The sequence below is a fragment of the Rhinolophus ferrumequinum genome, chromosome 12 (assembly GCF_004115265.2).
Source record: "Rhinolophus ferrumequinum isolate MPI-CBG mRhiFer1 chromosome 12, mRhiFer1_v1.p, whole genome shotgun sequence".
In the NCBI taxonomy this organism is placed as follows: Eukaryota; Metazoa; Chordata; class Mammalia; order Chiroptera; family Rhinolophidae; genus Rhinolophus; species Rhinolophus ferrumequinum.
The window spans coordinates 35,856,735-35,876,727 of NC_046295.1; the positions used below are offsets into that span (position 1 = coordinate 35,856,735).

At 37.9% G+C, this 19,993-nt stretch overlaps 1 protein-coding gene across 1 annotated transcript in view; it reads left to right on the forward strand.

Moving 5' to 3' along the window:
* Positions 1 to 19,993, forward strand: part of PIP5K1B (phosphatidylinositol-4-phosphate 5-kinase type 1 beta) — a 282,047-nt gene that overhangs the window by 179,862 nt on the left and 82,192 nt on the right. Inside the window, 4 exon segments of the mRNA XM_033123070.1 lie at positions 10,125 to 10,336; positions 11,710 to 11,793; positions 11,910 to 11,958; positions 14,359 to 14,443. Of these exon segments, the coding sequence (XP_032978961.1) occupies positions 10,125 to 10,336; positions 11,710 to 11,793; positions 11,910 to 11,958; positions 14,359 to 14,443 (430 nt within the window).

Consider the following 19,993-nt stretch of genomic DNA (forward strand, 5'->3'; position numbering starts at 1 on the left):
CCAGATTTCAGATTTATTTTCTCTATGCTCAGATGTGCAGGAAAATTGTTTCTTTTTTTTCTTCTTTTTAAATTTATTGGGGTGACAATTGTTAGTAAAATTACATAGATTTCAGGTGTGCAATTCTGTATCACATCATCCATAAATTACACTGTGTGTTCACCACCCAGAGTCAGTTCCCCTTCCATCACCATACATTTGATCCCCCCTACCCTCATCCCCCCCCCCCCCACCCCCTTACCCTCTTGTAACCACTAAATTACGTTCCCCAGATTAATTTTCAAACCCCGTGGCCATCCTGTGGTCACCGACTGCCCTCCAATCCCCTCACCCTCCCTCCCACTCCCACCCCCCCCGCCCATCTAGCAACCCTCAGTTTTTCCTCTTTGTTTCTTAATTTTCCACTAGTAATTCTGCTCACTGAAATCTCCTTCCCCAAACTTAAACTTACCAATTCATAACATGACAGTCTCTTCTAGTGTAAGCAGTCACCTCTTAATTTAAATAGTCTCCTTACTCAAGGTTGAACTCGCTTGCAGGGTGAGTATAAATTGTCCTTCTTGTGACTCCATCTTGTGAGGTAAACACCATTGGAAATGTAGACTCTCCACCACATGTTGGTGACTCACAAAGACAAGAATATTTGCTATAGGCCCCTCCACTTATGATATCTATTTCCCTCTCAAATTATCGCCCTCATTGCTAAGGGGGATGTGGCATTGAGCCATCTCTTATACTTTCTTTAATTTTGAGAATGTATTTATATATCAATATTTTAAAAGTAAATGATAAGACCTCAAAAAAAAGAATTCATTTCTAGTAATAACTTGCACAGCCCAAGTTTTCCACCTCTCCTTAAACCTCATCCTGTAGGTAGCTACTTGCTGCTGTTCTTAAATTATAAGTTGTTTAGTGCCAATGGTGACTTTTCCAGACCTAAGATTCTTTCTGCCCTGTGGAAACTTGATGATCTCAGAACATGGATCGGCTTGATTTTTCGGGCTTCAGACCACCACAGGAATCTCGTTTGATAAAGCCTGCCTCACCTTCCTTCTGAGTTAATTATAGCTCATTGAACCAATAATTTGAATTCTTGCTATGCATAAGGCTCTGTGCAAAGTGCATGGGAGGTACAAAAAATAAATAGGATATTGTCCTTACCTCTAAGAAGCTTCAAGTTTAAAGTTTAAGTTCAAGCTATGAAAGCCTTATTTATTATGGGTAAATTCTTCCATTATTATACCTTCCCCCTCTTTGTCCATTAGAGTAAGTGGAGAGGGGAGCAGGAATGCTTCCCCAGAGAGGCAGTTCTTCAGAGGGGGTGGACTGTAGTAGACAGTGGTGAGGATTCAGGAATTCCACCTCACTCATTGAAGTGGATGTGGAAACTTAGACTGAGAGCGGCCTCTGAGTCTTACTGGACAGCTGGACAACCCCTGGGCTCTCAGCCATGAAGCCACAAATCATTCATGGTGAAGCCAACTGGAAGATATATAATTAGAAAAACTTGGCAATTTTATTATAAAATATTACTTTGAAAGTGTTTGGAAAATAATTTATTAAAACATCTTTATTTGTAGAAACAAAGCGTCTATTTAAAAAAATCCAAAACTCATCCAATATACCGTGTTTCCCTGAAAATAAGACCTAGCCGGACCATCAGCTGTAATGCATCTTTTGGAGCAAAAATTATTATAAGACCTGGTATTATATTATATTATATTATATTATATTATATATATTATACCCGGTATTATATTATATTATATTATATTATACCTGGTCTTATATTAAAATAAGACCGGGTCTTATATTAATTTTTGTTCCCAAAGACGCATTAGAGCTGATGGTCTGGCTGGTCTTATTTTCGGGGAAACACGGTAGTAGTTGATAAATACACCACACACACACACACCACACACACACACACCACACACAACACACACCCCTCACATTCATATACAATATTTGGAAATGATAGATGGCCACTTCTAATGCCTATAAGATATTCTTCTATTACTTAAAGCTTTCTAAGTGAGCAAAATAGTGGTGGTACAGCTCAATCCAGCACAGACCAGAGTTCTAGATCACTGTGCCAGACACAGGTGAAAAACACATCTTTTGCCATAACTAGGCTATAGATGGAATATTTATTTCAGTCTGCTTTATCAGCCAAAATTGTATGGCTTATCACAGCCTGTTATTTTTTTTTCTTTATTACATTATCAAAGAAACATTCTGAGCTTTACTGAAGAAATTAAATTATATTTAAAAGGCAACATTCAGCATTTACTTAACTTACACATGCAAGTACTCGGAGCTGTACTCCAAGGGGCCTACTGTGGGAGAAATGACAGAACCTTGGATTCCTTCTTCCCCTCAACCAATGTGTCCAGGGATGTCTGTTTGCTTAAATTCTCTAGGACACTATTTTGAATCATCTTATATTGTTGAATTAACACAATGTTCTTGCTGATCATTTGCTCGTCATTCAAGGACTATACTAGTCCAGTTTAAAAAAATTACTCAGGGCCCTTGATACCTCTTCCTGTCAGCTCCACATTTTGTTAACTTGGTTTTTCTTTAGCTCTTCTATCAAAGGATGGTCGAATGAGATGAGTATAGAACATAGCAACTTTTCTGCTTTAACCACTTGAGTTTAAGATCCCAAATATTAATTTTTATTTCTTATCTGTACCATCTCTACCCTGTCCTCAGCAGAGATGATAAGTTAACACTAAACAGGTATATAAATGCATTTCATTTAAGCATTTCAAACAAGGCATGTTACAATTATTTTTAAAACTTAAACTATATACAAAATGGACAGAATATTACAACGAACCCCCATGTAACCTGTGCCCAGCTTCAATAATTTTCAGCTCATAGCCAATCTTGTTTTATCCCACTGTCCCCCTCCCCATAAAGCTTGAAGCACATCCCAGGTATCACATCATTTTACCCTTACATGTTTTAGTAGAAGCCTAAAAATTAAGGACTCCTTTTATTAAAAAAGAAAAAAAAAAAAAAAAAGATAGTGCCTTTATCATACCTTACAAAATAATAATTCTTAATAATCATCAAATACATAGTCATATTCAAATTTTCTAATTGTTGAGAAATGACTTTTTTACTTTTGATCAGGATTTAAATAGGACTCACTTATTAAGCCCCTCCCCCATTATTTATTTTTTTCATGTGAGAGTATTCTTTGAAGAAATTGGTTTTGTTTATCCATAGGCAATATTTTGCTGATTACATCCCCATGGTTTCTTTTTTCATGCTTCTCTCTGTTGTTTCTCCAGTAGATTGGTTGGTGAACCTAGCGGTTTGGTCAAATTTAGGTTTGACTTCTGTTGGCGGTGTTTCTCACAGTCAGGAGGCACATAATGTCAGAATGCCTTTCTGTGATTTAGCAGCTGTTGACCACTGACTAAATCCATTAATTCATTAGGGGTTGTAAAATGGTGATGTTATCATTTTATCACACATTAGCTAGCATACTCAAAGGATTTCTAAACAAGAGCGTGCCTGGCGCATAGTGATTGAATGGATTAATAAGAACTCCATGACATGGGAAATTATTGCATGCCTTTGATAGAAACCTTGCTTGCCTCAGATCCAATTAATAAAGCCTCTCTTTTCATCCTAGAATCACCATCTTTCTCTATTTTGCATACAGCATCACTTACAGATTACTTGAGTTGCATTGTTTTTGTATGCTCCATTCCATGTCTTTTGGTGCTGGCTACTAATTTTTAAATGCATCTATGTTTTGAAGTCCTTTAGACTTATCTGATGATTCTTCTTTCTTAGTCTTATGCCAACTTAACTCTGCATTCCTTACATATTGGAAACGCGAAGAAAACAGAGGACAGGAAAGCTAAGGAGGCCCTGAGATGGGCTTCAGAACGGAGCCCCATCTTAGGGCCAGCAACGACCCTCTGACCTCTCGGATGGTTGAGTTCTTGCTATTGACCCAGGCTGTGATGCACTCTCTTTGCAAAGGCTTTCTAAAAAGAAAAGTGATGTTTTTACCCAACTCTGAACTCTGCCTAGTTTATAACAAAACAAGCTTTTTATCTGCCATTTCGTTGTGTGCCTACAAAACAACAATTAAAAGTCTCTGTAAATAACAGCTTGATTTTTGCCCTTGACACGGTGTGTCTAAATACCTCTGGTGTAGATAGGTTTGAAAATACTGCAGACGATTATCTTCATTTTTCTGACAACGTAGGGCACACAGTCATAATGAATGCTTTCACTGCTGAAGATTTTTCACGAGCATGGTAATCATGAAGCACAAGATCAAGTTCTCATATCTAAGACATAGATGTGCTATACATTCTTGCTGCTGAAATTTTGGTATTTACTTGTTTGTTCACGTGAAAAACAATATAACAAATTTGCATTGCTGCCGTGTTCAGAGTGCACAGCAGGGAGCACAAAGTAAAACAAATCTTTGGTGAGGGAGCTCTCTTGTGTGTATGATAGAAAAATACAAGTACAACGTGCGGTCAAAGTTTTATTCCATAGAGGGACACTGGTAATGGGCTTTGGTTTTCAGAGAGAAGATGTGTTCCCAACACTTTGTTGAGAGCATGAATATAATATTCATGGAAGTAAGAATTGAGATAGGCTTTGAACAACTAGTAAGATTTTAAGAGATAGTAAGACCTTCGGAAGAAATAACATGGCCAAAACCTCAGGGGTTACATCTTTGGGACCCATTTAGGGATCATTAAGGGACTCCAGTTTGACTAGCTTGGAAGGTATCTCTAGGCAAGTATTAAATAACATAGAGAAGTTGGCTGGAGCCGTAGTCGTGCAAACATTCGATGTCAAAATGAGGCGTGGGCACCAAGCAGTGCTGAGAGACAGAAGGCTTTGAGTAGGGGTGTGAGGTGACCTGGTCAAGCAAGGGGGTCAGAAAGGGTGTCTGGACATTTCTAATGCAAATTTAGAATTGTCCAGAGGCCACTGGAAATATATAGGCCTGGAGCTTAAGAGTGAGTTCGGACTAAAGATAACATTTTAGGAATTGTGTATAGAGAGATGATAGAATCTCCCTCTAACTGTTCTCTAATCTATCCACTTCTGCCTTGAACTCTCTTGCTGCCACCTCATTCAAGTATCACCATCTCTTACCTGTACTTTTGAAATACTCCCCAGTCAAAAGTAGGTACTCTTTATGTGAGGTATCTCCCCAGCACCCTGATTTTCCTCCTAGGCCTTACTCTCATCTGTAATTCAGCCTCGTGTAATTTTGAGGACAAGTGTAGTTAGTTGTCTGTTTTACTTACCTCTGAGATCCAGCAACTTCCATGGTGGATGGCACAGACTGGATACTCATTTTTTTTTGCCCCCCAAGAAAAGAGTGAATGTCACTGCTGAAAAGTAGAGAAAGAAAAGAGTTGAAGAGAGAACTCTGGTGAGCATCTTTAGGCCACAGAAGGAAAAGCAGGAAAGACAAACAGAAAGGCAAAGAATCAAGAAAAGGCAGGACACGGTAGCTGAGGGTAAGTGGAGATTCTAGGGGAGATTCTACAGGTAGAGGAGTGTCAAAGACAATAAAGAATCGCTAACACTTACTGGGTGCTTTCTGTATGCCAGTTGGTGTCCTAAGACTTAACATGGATTACCTCAGTTAGTCTCGTCACTAACTCTGTGAAGTAGGTATTCCTGCTACCTCTGCTTTACAGATGAGTCCTGAGGCCCGAAAAGGTTACATACTTTGCCCAAGGATAAACTAATGGGAGTGCCATGAGTCAAACCAGGCCACCTGGGTCCAGAGCATGGAGTCTTAACCACTGTGAAGCTACGCTGGCTTCTTCTAGCAGTGGACGGGTAACAGTGTGCAGGTCTAAGGAGCAGGGCAGAAAAGATGGAAAAGAGGGCCGGCCACTCTCTATGACCTTTGGCCGTGAAAAGAGGACAGCAGTGTCCGTCATTCTGAGTGAGAACATCTCCTCCCACATCGGGTCACCAAATCTACAGAAACTATATGTGAATAGGGCTTCCCTAATGCATCACTGGCCAAGAGAGGGACTGGAGAGTATGCTTTTATTTCAGGAACAGATAGTTTCCATCATGTCTTCAGGATATTGTAACAGCTGCTTTGACATTGACTTTTTTTTTTTTTTTTTACTACATTCCATTATTATTATTAACTTATCCTTGAGAGAGAAAAAAACGTCTGGCTTTGACAGTAGAAAACTTTGTGGTATTCCAACTTGCTTTCAGTTTTACATATGTCTGTGAACCGTTCCTGCTTTTTTTTTTTTTTTTTTTTTGGAACAACTGAAGAAATAAAGTCTTCCCCAAGGTAGATGGAAAAGCAGCTGTATTTGCATTGCAACCTGTATTTTGCGTAACAGATGCACAGGTACAGAATCCACCAACAACAGCCAGGTCAGGCAGACAGTCTGGAACAAAATATGTGCCTGAGGGACAGACTAGACGGATTGGTGGCTGTCATGTTGCAGAATATTGCGTACTCTTAAAGATCACAATGTTAAGATTTTGGCAGATTTACAGATTCCTTTAATTAAGGAAATGAAGGGCTATGAATAACAGAACTATTTCATTCCTAATTGATGCAGATCTGCAATGCACATGACTAAAACCTGTTCCCAGAAATTTCCATTACAGAAGTTTTGAATTTGATTTAAAAATATATGCCTATATGTTTATCTTTTGCTTCCTTAACTTTTTTTTTAACGGGTGGTGACTTTACCTAACCCAAAAGCTAACTATCATGGTCAGCTCTTCATACCGTGAGAACAGAATTGATCATTTTTAAGCCTTTCACTCTGAAAGTAGGAGACTGACGTCCTAAGGACAGTTCAGCACCATTGAGGAATGCCGACGATCCAATTTAAGAGTAGAGAGAAAAATGAATCTCTTTTAAAATTTATCTGTAGCTTTTTCTTAGTTAATTCTCTCTTGAAGTTAATTTAAAAAAAAAAAAAACAGTACAAATATTTGACGACTTAAAGCATTGGGACAGCATGAATAGCTACCGTTGGACCCCAGCTTGACTTTGTATCACTTCTAAAATGCACATGTTCTCTTTGGCCTGTCCTTGGACAGGAAAAGAGACTGCGACTACAACCAGTTCAGGTTAAAGAGTGCATTAAAAATATAAGAAAAGTTATTTTCAAAAAAAAAGGTTTTTGACAAGCAGAATTAATTTGTGGATGCTTTGCGGAAGAAAATGAAATAAATACAGTGGCATCCGGAGTGCCTTGTGTGTTTACCTCTCCACTGTACCACTCTGGATGTTTGTGAGGGACCCTCCCCACGTCGTCACAGGGTCTGATTACAGTCTGCTTTTGAAGCCAGTTCACTGCTTGGAGGGAACATCCTCAGACCAATAAGTAGTTTGGGCTGCGCAGGGCACAGGGCTGTGGCGTTTGCCCATGAAAAGGACACTGTACCCTTGGACGGATCATGGGGCCATCATTGGATAGCCCCGTGACCAGCAGTGCTCTAGTGCCAGCTGACCTTTTCCTGTTGAACATCTAAATGATGCTACTGGGTACCTACTAACAGAACTTCTAAAGGAATCGGGGCACACCAAAAGGGACCTGGTAAGCAGCTAGAAGTGCAGTCTTATTTTTGTTGGCTTTTTACGAATTTTTGTTTTCAGAAGTGTAACTCCAGGCGTTACTTCCAGCTGACATCTCTGGTCTCTCGCACTAATAAGAGCAACGAGTCACCATGACTTATAATTAGGATGGCCACTCACAGTTAACTGAGTACTTTCTTTGTACCAGGAATTTTTCTGGGCACTTTACCTGCATTACCATATTTAATTTTCACAAGTACCCCACGTACGAGGTAATATTACTGTCACCGTTTATAGAGGAAGAAACTGAGACACAGGGAGGTGATATAAGCGGCCTAAGGTCACAGAGTCCATGCTCTTTATCCTGCATGTCCTTATCCAACAGTCTCTCTAGGAAGGGACGCACTAACACTAATAAATGTGAGCAGACAAAATGGCATCTGCAGGTGGTGATCATTGTACAGCTTTATGGAGCTGTCTGAGTGGGCACGATTCCCAAGCCATCCTTTCAGTATGGTTGAGAATTACAAAGGCTAAGATCCTTCTACACTTGTTTCTGTCTGAAATAAGCATCCAGTCTCTATTAGTGTTTTCTTTCAAGCGACTGGGTCTTTCCTTGGCAACCCCAGGGTAAAGCTGTGCTCTCTCTTCTTCCACGGCTCTGTGCTACTTTACGGAGGGGTAAAGCGCTGATAAATCTCCATGGAGGACCAACCAATGGGTCTGATGCCAAAGCGTTGGATCAGTGGTGAAGAACCGTTCCTATCGTGCTTGCTTCCTTCTCCAACAATCTTGGCATCACAGCTCCGTAGGTTGGGGAAGTTGGTGCCACATTCCTGTCGGGCCACTCTGATCTCTTGGGTTAGAAAGTTCCATGGTCTAAACCTCTTAAAACTCTCCTCTCAGCTCTTACCTGCCTCCTTTCGGAAAGTACTCAGTATCTGAGAGATGAAGGGTGAACACTCTGGGATAATGGATACTCCTTTGCAGCCCACTTTCAGTTTTCCTCATTGACAGCAAAGATGCATAAGGCCCAGAGATGTGACCATATGTTTCCAAGGCCACGTGTGCCATAGTTCACAAAGTTCTGCTGTCAGATGGTATCCATGAAGTGGCAGCCACAGGTATTTGACTCCTCAGGCCTGACCCTCTTTGTAGTATCATAAATGTCTGATCAAAAAGCAGTTGGGCTGAGGGAGAATGAGAAGCATAAGAAATTCTTGGTATTCAAACCCTGGTTAAACAAGTACCTGTGAACTCTGATCCTGAAATGCGTTTCCTAACTGGGGCATAGTGATAGATGATGATATTGGTTCAGAGACAATTGTTCTGCCACACAGGATTGTCTTACTGCCTGGGCAGTTTTGTATAAGAAATGCCAGGCATTAAAAAATCTGTTGTAAGATTGGTGGTTACCATAGGTGAAGGGGTATGGGAGGAGGATGAATAGGATAAAGGGATCAATATTTGGTGATGGAAGGAGACTAGGCTTCAGATGGTGTGCACACAATAGAGTATACAGATGTCGTATTATAAAGTTTTACAGCTGAAATTTATATCATGCTGTTAACCCATGTTACCCCCCAGTAAATTTAATTTAAAAAATAAATGAGAAAATTCTGTTGCAGAAGAGAACCATATGCAAGCTACTAGGGAAAGAACTTTATCATAGAGGGAATTACCCTATTTTTCGGCTCTCCTCCTGCACACTCTTCCAGGGTCCTGATGTCCAAGCCCCACCATACTCAGAAGCCACGTTGCCTGCCTCTGCTCTTGCCCTTGTCCCCCCCTGCTTCCCTATCAGAGCTTCACTCTTTCTGTCTGGTGGCATCCAATTACTTTTAATTCCTTCTCTCCCCCACTGTTTGGTGAATGGATAATTAAGCATTAAGTCCTGTTTTTCATTGAGATCATAATTTTTAAAAAAGACTTGCTGATTTGAAAGACAAGCTTTGGAAGGGAGACCAATGAACTCCATCAAGATTAAGATGTCAAGAACAGAATTCAAACAGGGACACATTCCAGCTGAGTCTTCATGCTGAGGGGGCTACACGTTTGTAGAGACCCCTGGTTTTTGGTTTCTCTGCGCTAGCGCTTGAGTGTGGATGCTGGAGATGACTGCCTGGGTTCAAATCCTGACAATGCCACTACGAGCTGTGTAGCATTGAGCAAATTACTTTATCTCTCTGTGTCTCAATTGTTTCATCTGTAAAATAGAGACAGTCATAGTCAAGTCAACCACTGGTACCTGCTACATGGAAAGTGTTCAATAAATACTATTAGTGAAACATTCATGGAGGGTTACGAAAAGATGTGCTTACTTTGGATTTGTATAAAAATATCATCTCAAAGTCATTGTGATAATCCTTACTGCACATGAGCTACTAATACCCTCAAATGTTTTTACTGTGATGTTTCCTCTGGGCTACCCCCTGGGAGGGATGCAGGAGCTGTGTGTCTATGTGTCTGTATGTCAAGAGTGCAGTGATTCTGTGCAGAGGAGACTTATGGACCATTCAAGCTGACCAGCCTCCTGGTTCTTTTTTTTTCTCAGGTACTGGAAAGCTTCAAGATCATGGACTATAGCCTCTTACTGGGAATCCATATCTTGGACCATTCCCTCAAAGAGAAAGAAGAAGAGACCCCACAAAATGTGCCTGATGCTAAGCGGCCTGGGATGCAGAAGGTCCTCTATTCAACAGCAATGGAATCCATCCAGGGTCCAGGGAAATCTGGAGACGCAGGCATCACAGAGAACCCTGACACGTAAGTACCGCAACTCACCCACACACCTTCTTCATTGGGGCAGCCCACGTCATTGGGTAATTAAATGCAATCGTGTTCCCTTCATGATGGCTCTTTGGGACTAGATTCCTAGCTGGTGCTGAAATGGAGTGAGCCAGCCTTCATTTCTCTTCATCTGTGGAAAACTAGATGAGTGGCAGTTCTTTGAGTTATCATTCTTTTACTCACATGGTTTCCTTGTTTCAGTGGCTCCATTTTTTTTAACAATGGCTGAAAATGTTTTTACCCCCATTTACTACATATTCAAAACATCCACCACAGCAGGGAGAATATACTTTGAATGTGAATAAACATGTATTTAAGCAAATACATGATAGGAATTATGTTTGCAATTCAGAGCTTCTTATCTGCGTAAGAGGATTCTGTTGTTTTAGTCCTGTCCTCTGGCAAATGTGGTCTCTCGCCTCAGGCAGGTGTGTAGTAACTGGAGGATGAGTTTGCATGTATAAAGTACATAGTGACTAAAAGAAACAATTACAACCAAAGAAATTATTGAACTGGTTGACTGCATCACATGTGTGTACCAGCTGAGCAAGGAGACAGAAAGAAATCATTTTCCTTGGCCATAAGTGTGCCTTCCAGGAGTCTTCAACAATGACTAAATCACAGGCATATTTCACTTTTATAAAGGAAATCTTTACATATTAAACTATTTTTTTAAATCCTTGCTTGTAAATCCATCTAAATGTCCAATAATTGATTTAAAATATTATTCTCTCTCAGTAGAGTGAAATACCACACAGCCATTAAAATCACATTAGCATTGAATATGAGGAAATATTTATCACTTAGAAAGTGAACAATTCAGGTTATAAAACATGATAAATTAATGACTTTTGTGGGTTAATAAACACACACACACACACACACACACACACACACACACAGGAAAGGTGTACCAAATGTTAATAGTGATTTTCTTTGCATCCTATGTATGGATTCTTTATATATTTTTTCTCTGTGCTTTTCTATATTTTATTTTAAAATCTCACAGTAAATATATAAAAGTGTTACGTTTTTTTAAAAGGAATATTTTTAAATACTTTTTAAATTATTGCTCATGGTTTTAAAATAGGAATAATTTTTTAATTGGGTTCTTTCCACCCAATTCTTCAGTGCTGGCACCCATATCTTTCCCCTTTGTGGGAAGTACATCGTTCTAGATTCCCAGGAAGACTAACTGATTCCAGAAAAAAAAAAAAAAATGATGAAGGGAGAGAGAGTTTAGAATTCTTAAAGATTGTCCATTTTTACTTATAGTCTATTTGTTAGAAATTGTTTTTAACATCCTATTCTTATATTATAAAATATTTTCTCTTTTGCTCTATCAACAGAATGGGAGGCATTCCAGCTAAAAGCCATAAGGGAGAAAAACTACTTTTATTTATGGGCATTATAGATATTCTGCAATCATATAGGTAAGAAATTTGGGGAAGTAGTGTTTTATTATTTCAAAATAAAGTAACAAAAGCTTCTGAAAATTCAAGTGGGAGTGATTTTACATTCTCATTTTTGTCTTTCTGTTTGCGTTTAGGTTAATGAAGAAGTTAGAACATTCCTGGAAAGCTCTTGTTTATGATGGGGTAAGTGGCTTATCATGTTCCTTGTTAAACTGTATGTTTTTCTGATTTCTCAGAGACTTCAGAGTATGTCTAGGAAACTGTGTCACTAGACCTGAAGAGCAGAGGAAACAGTGTCTTTTTAAACTCAGAATCAGACTAGCAGATAGGTTCAAATGTAACAACAAAGACAACATAAATTTGAATAGCTCTTCAAATAGATGACATCCAGCCTGGTGGCTAGGTAGAAGCCAGGAAAACAAAATGATGTCTTATTTCCGTGTGAAATCTGAAGGGCCCGATTTTGAGATGACCATGAGAAAATGGAGACTCTTTTCATAGGCAATGGTAAGATCAGTAGGACAGTTGAAATGAAGTTCTCATTAGACCAAGCTACAGAAGGATGTGAACCTGACTTTGATGGTTGAGAGCCCTGGATTTGAACCCTGCATTCACCACTTTACTAGCCATGTGACCCAGACACATTGCTTGTTATCTGGCCTCTTTTCGCCTGCTTTCCCACCTGTACAAGGGACATAGTCATGGTACCTAGTACCTGCCTCATAGGGCTGATGTGAGGATTAAATAAAATAATGCACTTTAGTTTTCAACCTGATACCCAACACATAATAAAGACATGGGAAGTGAAAACTTTTAAATTGTTATGGATTTTTATACACAACTAAGACTGACAGAGGATGTCCTTTGGACCCAGAATTGGCATTAACAGAAGAAAATTATCAAGGAGCAGTTTCTCTCTCTCTCTCTCTCTCTCTCTCTCTCTCTCTCTCTCTCTCTCTCTCTCTCTCTCTCCTCCCCTCCTATCCCCTCTTTCCCTCTACACACACACACACGCACACACGCATTCCTATCTAAATGTTAGATTTCAATTTCCTGTTGCTGACAGAACATTCACTGGCCTCAGCCTCCCTCGGTTAATAACTTGAAGTGACAGTTCCAGAGAATATATTGGTCAAAGATTCACTCACACATTTTTTTAAGATGCTAGCAGATGCTTTCCTTTGAAAGAGGATAAATCATAGATGCTATTCTTCTCCTTTCTTGGAGAAGAATACCCACTTTCTCAGTTCTGTGGAAGACTGGTAATAACCTTTCGGCATGAAATGTCTGTATTTTGTCCAAATGCTAAGGAATGACTTCCATCAGAATGCACTTTTAAACAACATGTTCACAAGTTAGTTTCTAAGAATTAAACTTAGGCTTATTATTCAGATCAACTATTCCTTCTGTTAAAAGGCCAGGGTTAATTTTTTTTTTCCCTTTTGGCTGAGAAAGGTGAGACTACATAATTCTTTGAATATGGAGGAGAGAGAGAGTAAACACGCTGTTTCATCCTCCATTGTAATTTAACCAAAGAAGGTTCCTCCATGGCATGTCCTTCGTAACATGCTGATTACAGTTACTTTATGCTTCATGAACACCCTACTTCACAGAAGAAAAAAACGGAGGCACCAAGACACTGTCTTTTCCCAGGATCCCACAGCTTTTTTACATTAGAGCTAACACCTCTGGTCCAATGTATATTTTTTCTTCCAAACCCACTGCAGATATTGTAAAGAATCGAAACTTAATTTTTAGAAGTTTACTTACAGGAATTCACAAAACTGTAATCAAAATGGCGCATTAAATAAGCAAATATACTATTTCTAGAAATGTATGTCTTGGCTAGTAAATAAATTACTACTGAATAACATACAGAAGTAGCTCCTCCATCCCTCTCCCTGAATTTGCAATACAATGCTTCTTCAGTCCTAAAGACTCCTACCACGCATGAGAGAGTTGCGTTAAGGATCTAATGCAGTTCAACTCTATGTAATTAGTAGATAATTCAATAAAACAGGGGTCATCAGCCAGCCTTGTCTCCTAGGAATCTTCCCAGTGTCTTTGCACCTTATTCCTGGGAGGTGAAACCAGCACACTTTTTTTTTTTTTTTTTTTGACCTAGATCTCACTCTTACATGAGGGTGGTTTTGTTTGTTTATGTCCCCAGTTTTTGTTCCTGACTGAAAGTGTTATCCTGCATTCTGGATGACACTTGGGGCACTGTCGGCCTGTATGTAAAAAAATGACTGAAAGCTCCTCATGGCGCACAATAGAATGAGGATCAGCTGTTTTGGTTTATAAAATAGCAGGGGTTTTTTTGCTGTGTCTCCCCTGCCCCTCTTCATGCTCTTATTTCATCATGAGTATCTAGAATCTTTGCTTAGATTGAATCTTGTGCCTCTTCCCCAGCCCAACTCCTGGGCCCCCAGAACACAGGACACTGCTCTTTTCTGGTTCTCAAAGTCCACACCTTCTCGTTAAGGACATTGGCTCAGAGAAAACCAATTGCATAGCTCTTTCTTCCAGCTTGAAATGAACTGTCTGAGATGTGAATCTGTGATACCTGGTTTGTCTTTTCAGGACACCGTTTCAGTTCATAGACCAAGCTTTTATGCAGACAGATTTCTAAAGTTTATGAATTCCAGAGTTTTCAAGAAAATTCAAGGTAAGATTCTTATGAAATTTTTTTTTTCTTTTAGCACTTACATACTGACTTCACTATGTGTGTCTTTGCAAGATTTTTATTGGAAGGGTTTGGCCTTATTTATTTCCCAATAGCAGTTGTCATTTAGTAATTATGGTTAAGCATCCCAGTCAAATATTTATTGATGCCATAATCATTAAAATCCTATTTTGTGGTGGAAAAAATTAGAAGCTGCCTAAATGTTCAACCCTATAATATATTTGTTAAATATATTATAACACAATAAAATAATGGAAAACTGTGCAACAAATAAAAATGGTGTATTAAAGGTACACTTAATTCTTATAGATATAGACTTATTCACAAATATATACTTATTGGTCTGCATATCTAAATGCACAATAAATTCTAATGGGATATATCAAAATGTTAACAGTGGTTATTCTCAGGGAATATTCTCCAGGATAGACTTTATTGTTAGGCCACAAAACAATTCTCAATAAATTCAAAAAGATTGAAATTATACAAAGAATCTTTTTTAAAATTTATTTTTAATTATAGCTGACATATAATATTATATTCGTTTCAGGTATACAACATAGTGATTCACCATTTATATACCGTATGAAGTGATCACCACCATAAATCTAGTAACCAGCTGTCCCAGTACATAGTTATTGTGGTAATATTGACTATATTCCCTAGGCTGTACATAACTGGAAGTTTGTACTTCTTAATCCCTTTCTCCTTTTTCCCAATAACAATGGAATGAATCGATAATGAGCAAAAACTGGGAAATCACAGATAGGTGAAAATTTAACAGCACACTCTTAAATTACCAGTGGAGCAAAGCAGAAAGCACAGGGAAATTAGAAAAAGCTTAGAGATGAGTGGAAACGAAAACACACATACCAAAAATATGGGATGCTGTGAAGGCAGTGCTTGCGTAGAGGGGAATTTATATGCCTACATTAAAAAAGAAGAAAGGTCGCAGATCCATACCCTAACTAAACCATTAGGGAGGAACTAGAAGAAGATGCTCAAACCCAAAGCTAACAATAGTTATTCGGAATCATGGGATTATGTGGATTTTCTTTTCCTTACATCAATATTTATTAAATTTTCCACAAGGGATATGTACTACTTATGTAGTAAGTTTGTAAGCTATGTGAAAAGGAAAAAATAACCTATTATTACATATGTTATTTTTATCATTTAGGTATTCTGTGATCCAATTTCATAACCCAAAACATGACAATTTAGCCACACAAAAAAGCCTGAAAAAGTAGAATGTTCATATTTTATATTTATATGACAGATTTTTAAATAATATTTGTTGAAGTTTATTTCTGTTAATGAAAGTAAAGGACTTTCCTTTTTTAAGGCTTTAATTTTTTTCCAGCTTTATTGAGATATAATTGACATTGTGTAAGTTTGTGTACAGTGTGATGATTTGATTCACATATACATTGCAAAATGATTATCACAATTAAGTTACTTAACACATCCATCACCTCACATAATTGCAAATTTTGTGTGTGTGATAAAAACATTTAATATCTATTCTCTCATCAACTTTCTACAGTGTTGTTAACTATAGTCCCCATACTGTATATTAGATTCCCAGAATTTATTCATCTTATGACTGCAAGTTGGTACCCTTTGACCACATCTCCTCATTTCACCCATACACCCCCTATCCCCAGTCACCACTCTTCTACTCTCAGTCTCTCTTAGTTCAACTTTTTCAGATTGTACAGGCAAGTCAGATCACACAGCATTTGTCTTTCTCTGTCTGAGCATAATGTCCTCACGGTCCATCCATGTTGTTGTAAATGGCAGGATTTCCTCATTTTTAATGACCAAATAATATTCCATTGTGTGTGTGTGTGTGTGTGTGTGTGTGTGTGTGTGTGTGTGTGTGTAGACCACATTTTCTTTATCCACTTATCTGTCAGTGGACACGTAGGTTGTTCCCATGTCTTGGCTATTGTGAATAATCCTGCAATAAATTTGGGAGTGCAGATATCTCTTCAGTACAGTGATTTCGTTTCCTTTGGCTACATACCCAGACGTGGGATTGCTGAATCATGCGGCAGTTCTATTTTTAATTTTTTGAGGAACCTCCATACTATTTTCCAAAGTGGCTGTACCAATTTACATTCCCATCAACAGTGCAGAGTGTTCTCTTTTGTCTACATCCTCGCCAAGAACTTGTTTACTCTCATCTTTGTGATAATAGCCATCCTAGCAGGTGTGAGGTGATACTGCATGGTGTTTTTTTGTAGTTGTTGTTATTTTTTATTTTTTATTAGTGTCAGGTGTACAAAACAATGTAATAGATATTTATCATTTATATCCCTCACACAATGATAACCCCCTCCCCCCGTCTACTACCCCTCTGACATCACCTACAGCCATTACATTTCCACTGTCTCTATTCCTAATGCTGAACTCCACTTCTTGTAACTATATATATTAGAAAATTGTAGTTGACATTCATTATTGTTCAGCTTCAACTTCAGTGGTTTTGGTTTGCATTTCTCTGATGATTAGTGATGTTGAGCAACATTTTGTCTACCTGTTGGCCATTTATATGTCTTTTTTGGGAAAATATCTATTCAGGTCCTTTGCCTATTTTTTAATCAGATTATTTGGGTTTTGCTACTGAGTTTTATGAATTCTCTATATATTTTGGATGTTACCCCTTATCTAACATATAGTTTGCAAATATTTTCTCCCGTTCTGTAAGTTGCCTCTTCATCTTGTTGATTATTTCTTCTTCTATGTGGAAGCTTTTTAGTTTGATGTAACCCACTTGTTTGTTTTTGCTTTTTTTGCTTGTTTTGGTGTCATATCCAAAAATATCATTGCCAAGACCAATGGCAAGGAGCTTGTTTCCCCTGTGTTCTCTTCTAGAGTTTCGTGGTTTCAAACATTACATTTAAGTCTTTAATATATTTTGAGTTAATTTTTGTGAGTGTAAAACCCTTTCAGTGTAAAAATATTGGAAACTATAAAAAAATTTAGAGAACAATGAAAATTACTTGATATCCCGTAACCCAGAAATATCCACTACTAATATATTAATGTATGTACTTCCTACCAATCTTTATTTCGGTGCTAGGTGTATTTCTATTAAAATGATAGTATAATGGTGTATGAATTTATGTATATTTCCTCTATTTTTTGCATAATATTATAACGTCATTTCCCGTATCATTGTATATTTTATTATACAAAAACGCCCTTCAAAATTGCGATACAAGATTAAAATTATATGGGTGTGCCGTAATCTATTTAACCATTCTTTCATTATTGGACATTTAAATTGTTTCTCCTTTTTCTACTTCTAACTAACATTTTATGAACATCATTTCAAATAAATGTTGTGTCCAAATTTATGATTAAGATAGATTCCAAGAAGGAATGCGAGGGGGTTAAAATGCACATAACTGCACAGAAAGATTGTGTCACTGTAGACTTCCACAAGAGTCCGCACCCTTCTAACCCTTAGCCAAAATTGTTCTCTTTAAATTATAATACCCTGAAAAGAAAAAAAAAATGTTATATGGTTGTTTTCTTTTGCATTTCTTAAGTACTGGTGACATTCAACCATTATTCATGTTTATTAGCCATTTGTCATTCCCTTGAGAATTGAGCTTCATAATATTTGCCTGTTTATAGTAGCTGTTTATTATTTTTCCAAATGATTTATATGAACTCTACATTTTAAAGATATCAATCTTTTTTCAATCTTATTCTAAGAAAAACTTTTGTTTCACATTTGACTATCTCAGTGGTATCTTAAAATTGGTCTCAAATTAAGACCAATTAAATTAAATTCTTTAAGAAAGTTTATTGGTTTTTTGGTGTGGTTTGGTTTGGTTTGGTTTGGTTTGGTTTGGTTTGGTTTGCCTAAGATGGACCATGGGATATTATAGTGTTTATTAAGATTGCATGCCTGTGTGAATATCAACTTGTGGTTCAAATTTTCAAGGCAGATTTTCTGCGTCCCTTCACCCTTTGCCAAGTTGGAAAAGCATGACTTTTCTTGTGGCCCCTGGTAGGTTTATGGGGGATGTGGCCCTCAATGTCCCAGCTTTAGTGAGACTCCTCCATGAAATTCCCTATCATGGGAGTTTTTTCTTTCTTTTGTTTTTTTCTTTTATAATCAAAATTTTATTGGTTGATTTGAGGATAAGTACTCAGACATTTCAATATGTACACAATTTTTAACATACATACCAAAAACCTAAAAAGTCACATAGTTGTGATTCTTTTCTAACCAATTATTCCAGTGACTTTGCAGCTTAAAATTTTGAAGCTAATTTTGCTTAATAGAATATCAAGTACCAATGTCTTCAAATGTTAATACACTGTTGATATGCATCAAAGTCCCATTAATTCTCAATTTAATATCATATGCACCTGGGTGGTGAACACACAGTGTGATTTATGGATGATGTGATTCAGAATTGCACAACTGAAATCTATGTAATTCTACTAACAATTGTCACCCCAATAAATTTAAAAAAAAAAAAAATATCATATGCACTACATAATCAAATTTTCAATCTTTCATAACACATTAACAAAGTTACTAGGAAAACTGGACTACTACAACCAAAAATGTCACAGAGTGCACAGAATTCTGACAGGGAAAGCCAAGATCAAGGAATGGTTTTCTTTAGGAAACAATTCTGCCAAAAACACAGGAATAGAAGAATTTAAAATGTTCAAGATATATTAAATGAACAACTGACTCCAAATTACCACTTAGTATGCTTCGTATAATAGGATATAAAAACTACCCCCATCTGTGTAATGTTAAGCTGACACCCAAGACAATCAAAGCCTTCTATATTCAATATCCCACTAATTTTCGGTTGTACCAAAAACTAAACAGCCAGCAAATTATTTGACTTCTTAAAAAAGCATTTACACTTAAAAAATGGGGTAAGGGGAAATTCCCTCCTGTTTAAAAATGATTCTAGAGCTACTAAAAAAACTTGCATTTATACAATGGTTGATTAAAATGTTCCTCTGGATTGTATAAGAAGGGGAACAGGGGCCACTGATAAGACATGATACGTGACATTAATCAGACTTGGCTTCCTTCTCTCCTACCTCATCAGACGCTGAACTTTCCTCGTTTTTAGTTTCACCGTTTTTTGCAGGTCAATCTTTAGTTTCTTGGTTAGCCTCTTCGGCCTGTTTTCCTTGTGCTCCCCCTTCTCCCACTTGTTGGCACTGTTTTGTTTGCAGATTCATCCTTTCCTGCAGCCTTTTTTGGCTTCCTAGGAACAGGTTTAGCTGACAACATCACAGACTTCTCCAGGGCTCTTCCTGCTGCCTGAACTGCGAGGACCGGTGGTGGGAGAACCGTGTTTTTGCCGTCTTAGTAGTAGTATATAAATCAGTGGCACCATCAGTGGTCTTCAACTCCGTGAACTAGGACATGTGTTGCCAGTCTACCCAGTTTGTATGTTTTTAATGTAACAAGTATTTTACTTCTCAAGCAGTCAAATCTATTGACTTTTTCTCATTTTGATTTTCAGTCTACTTTTT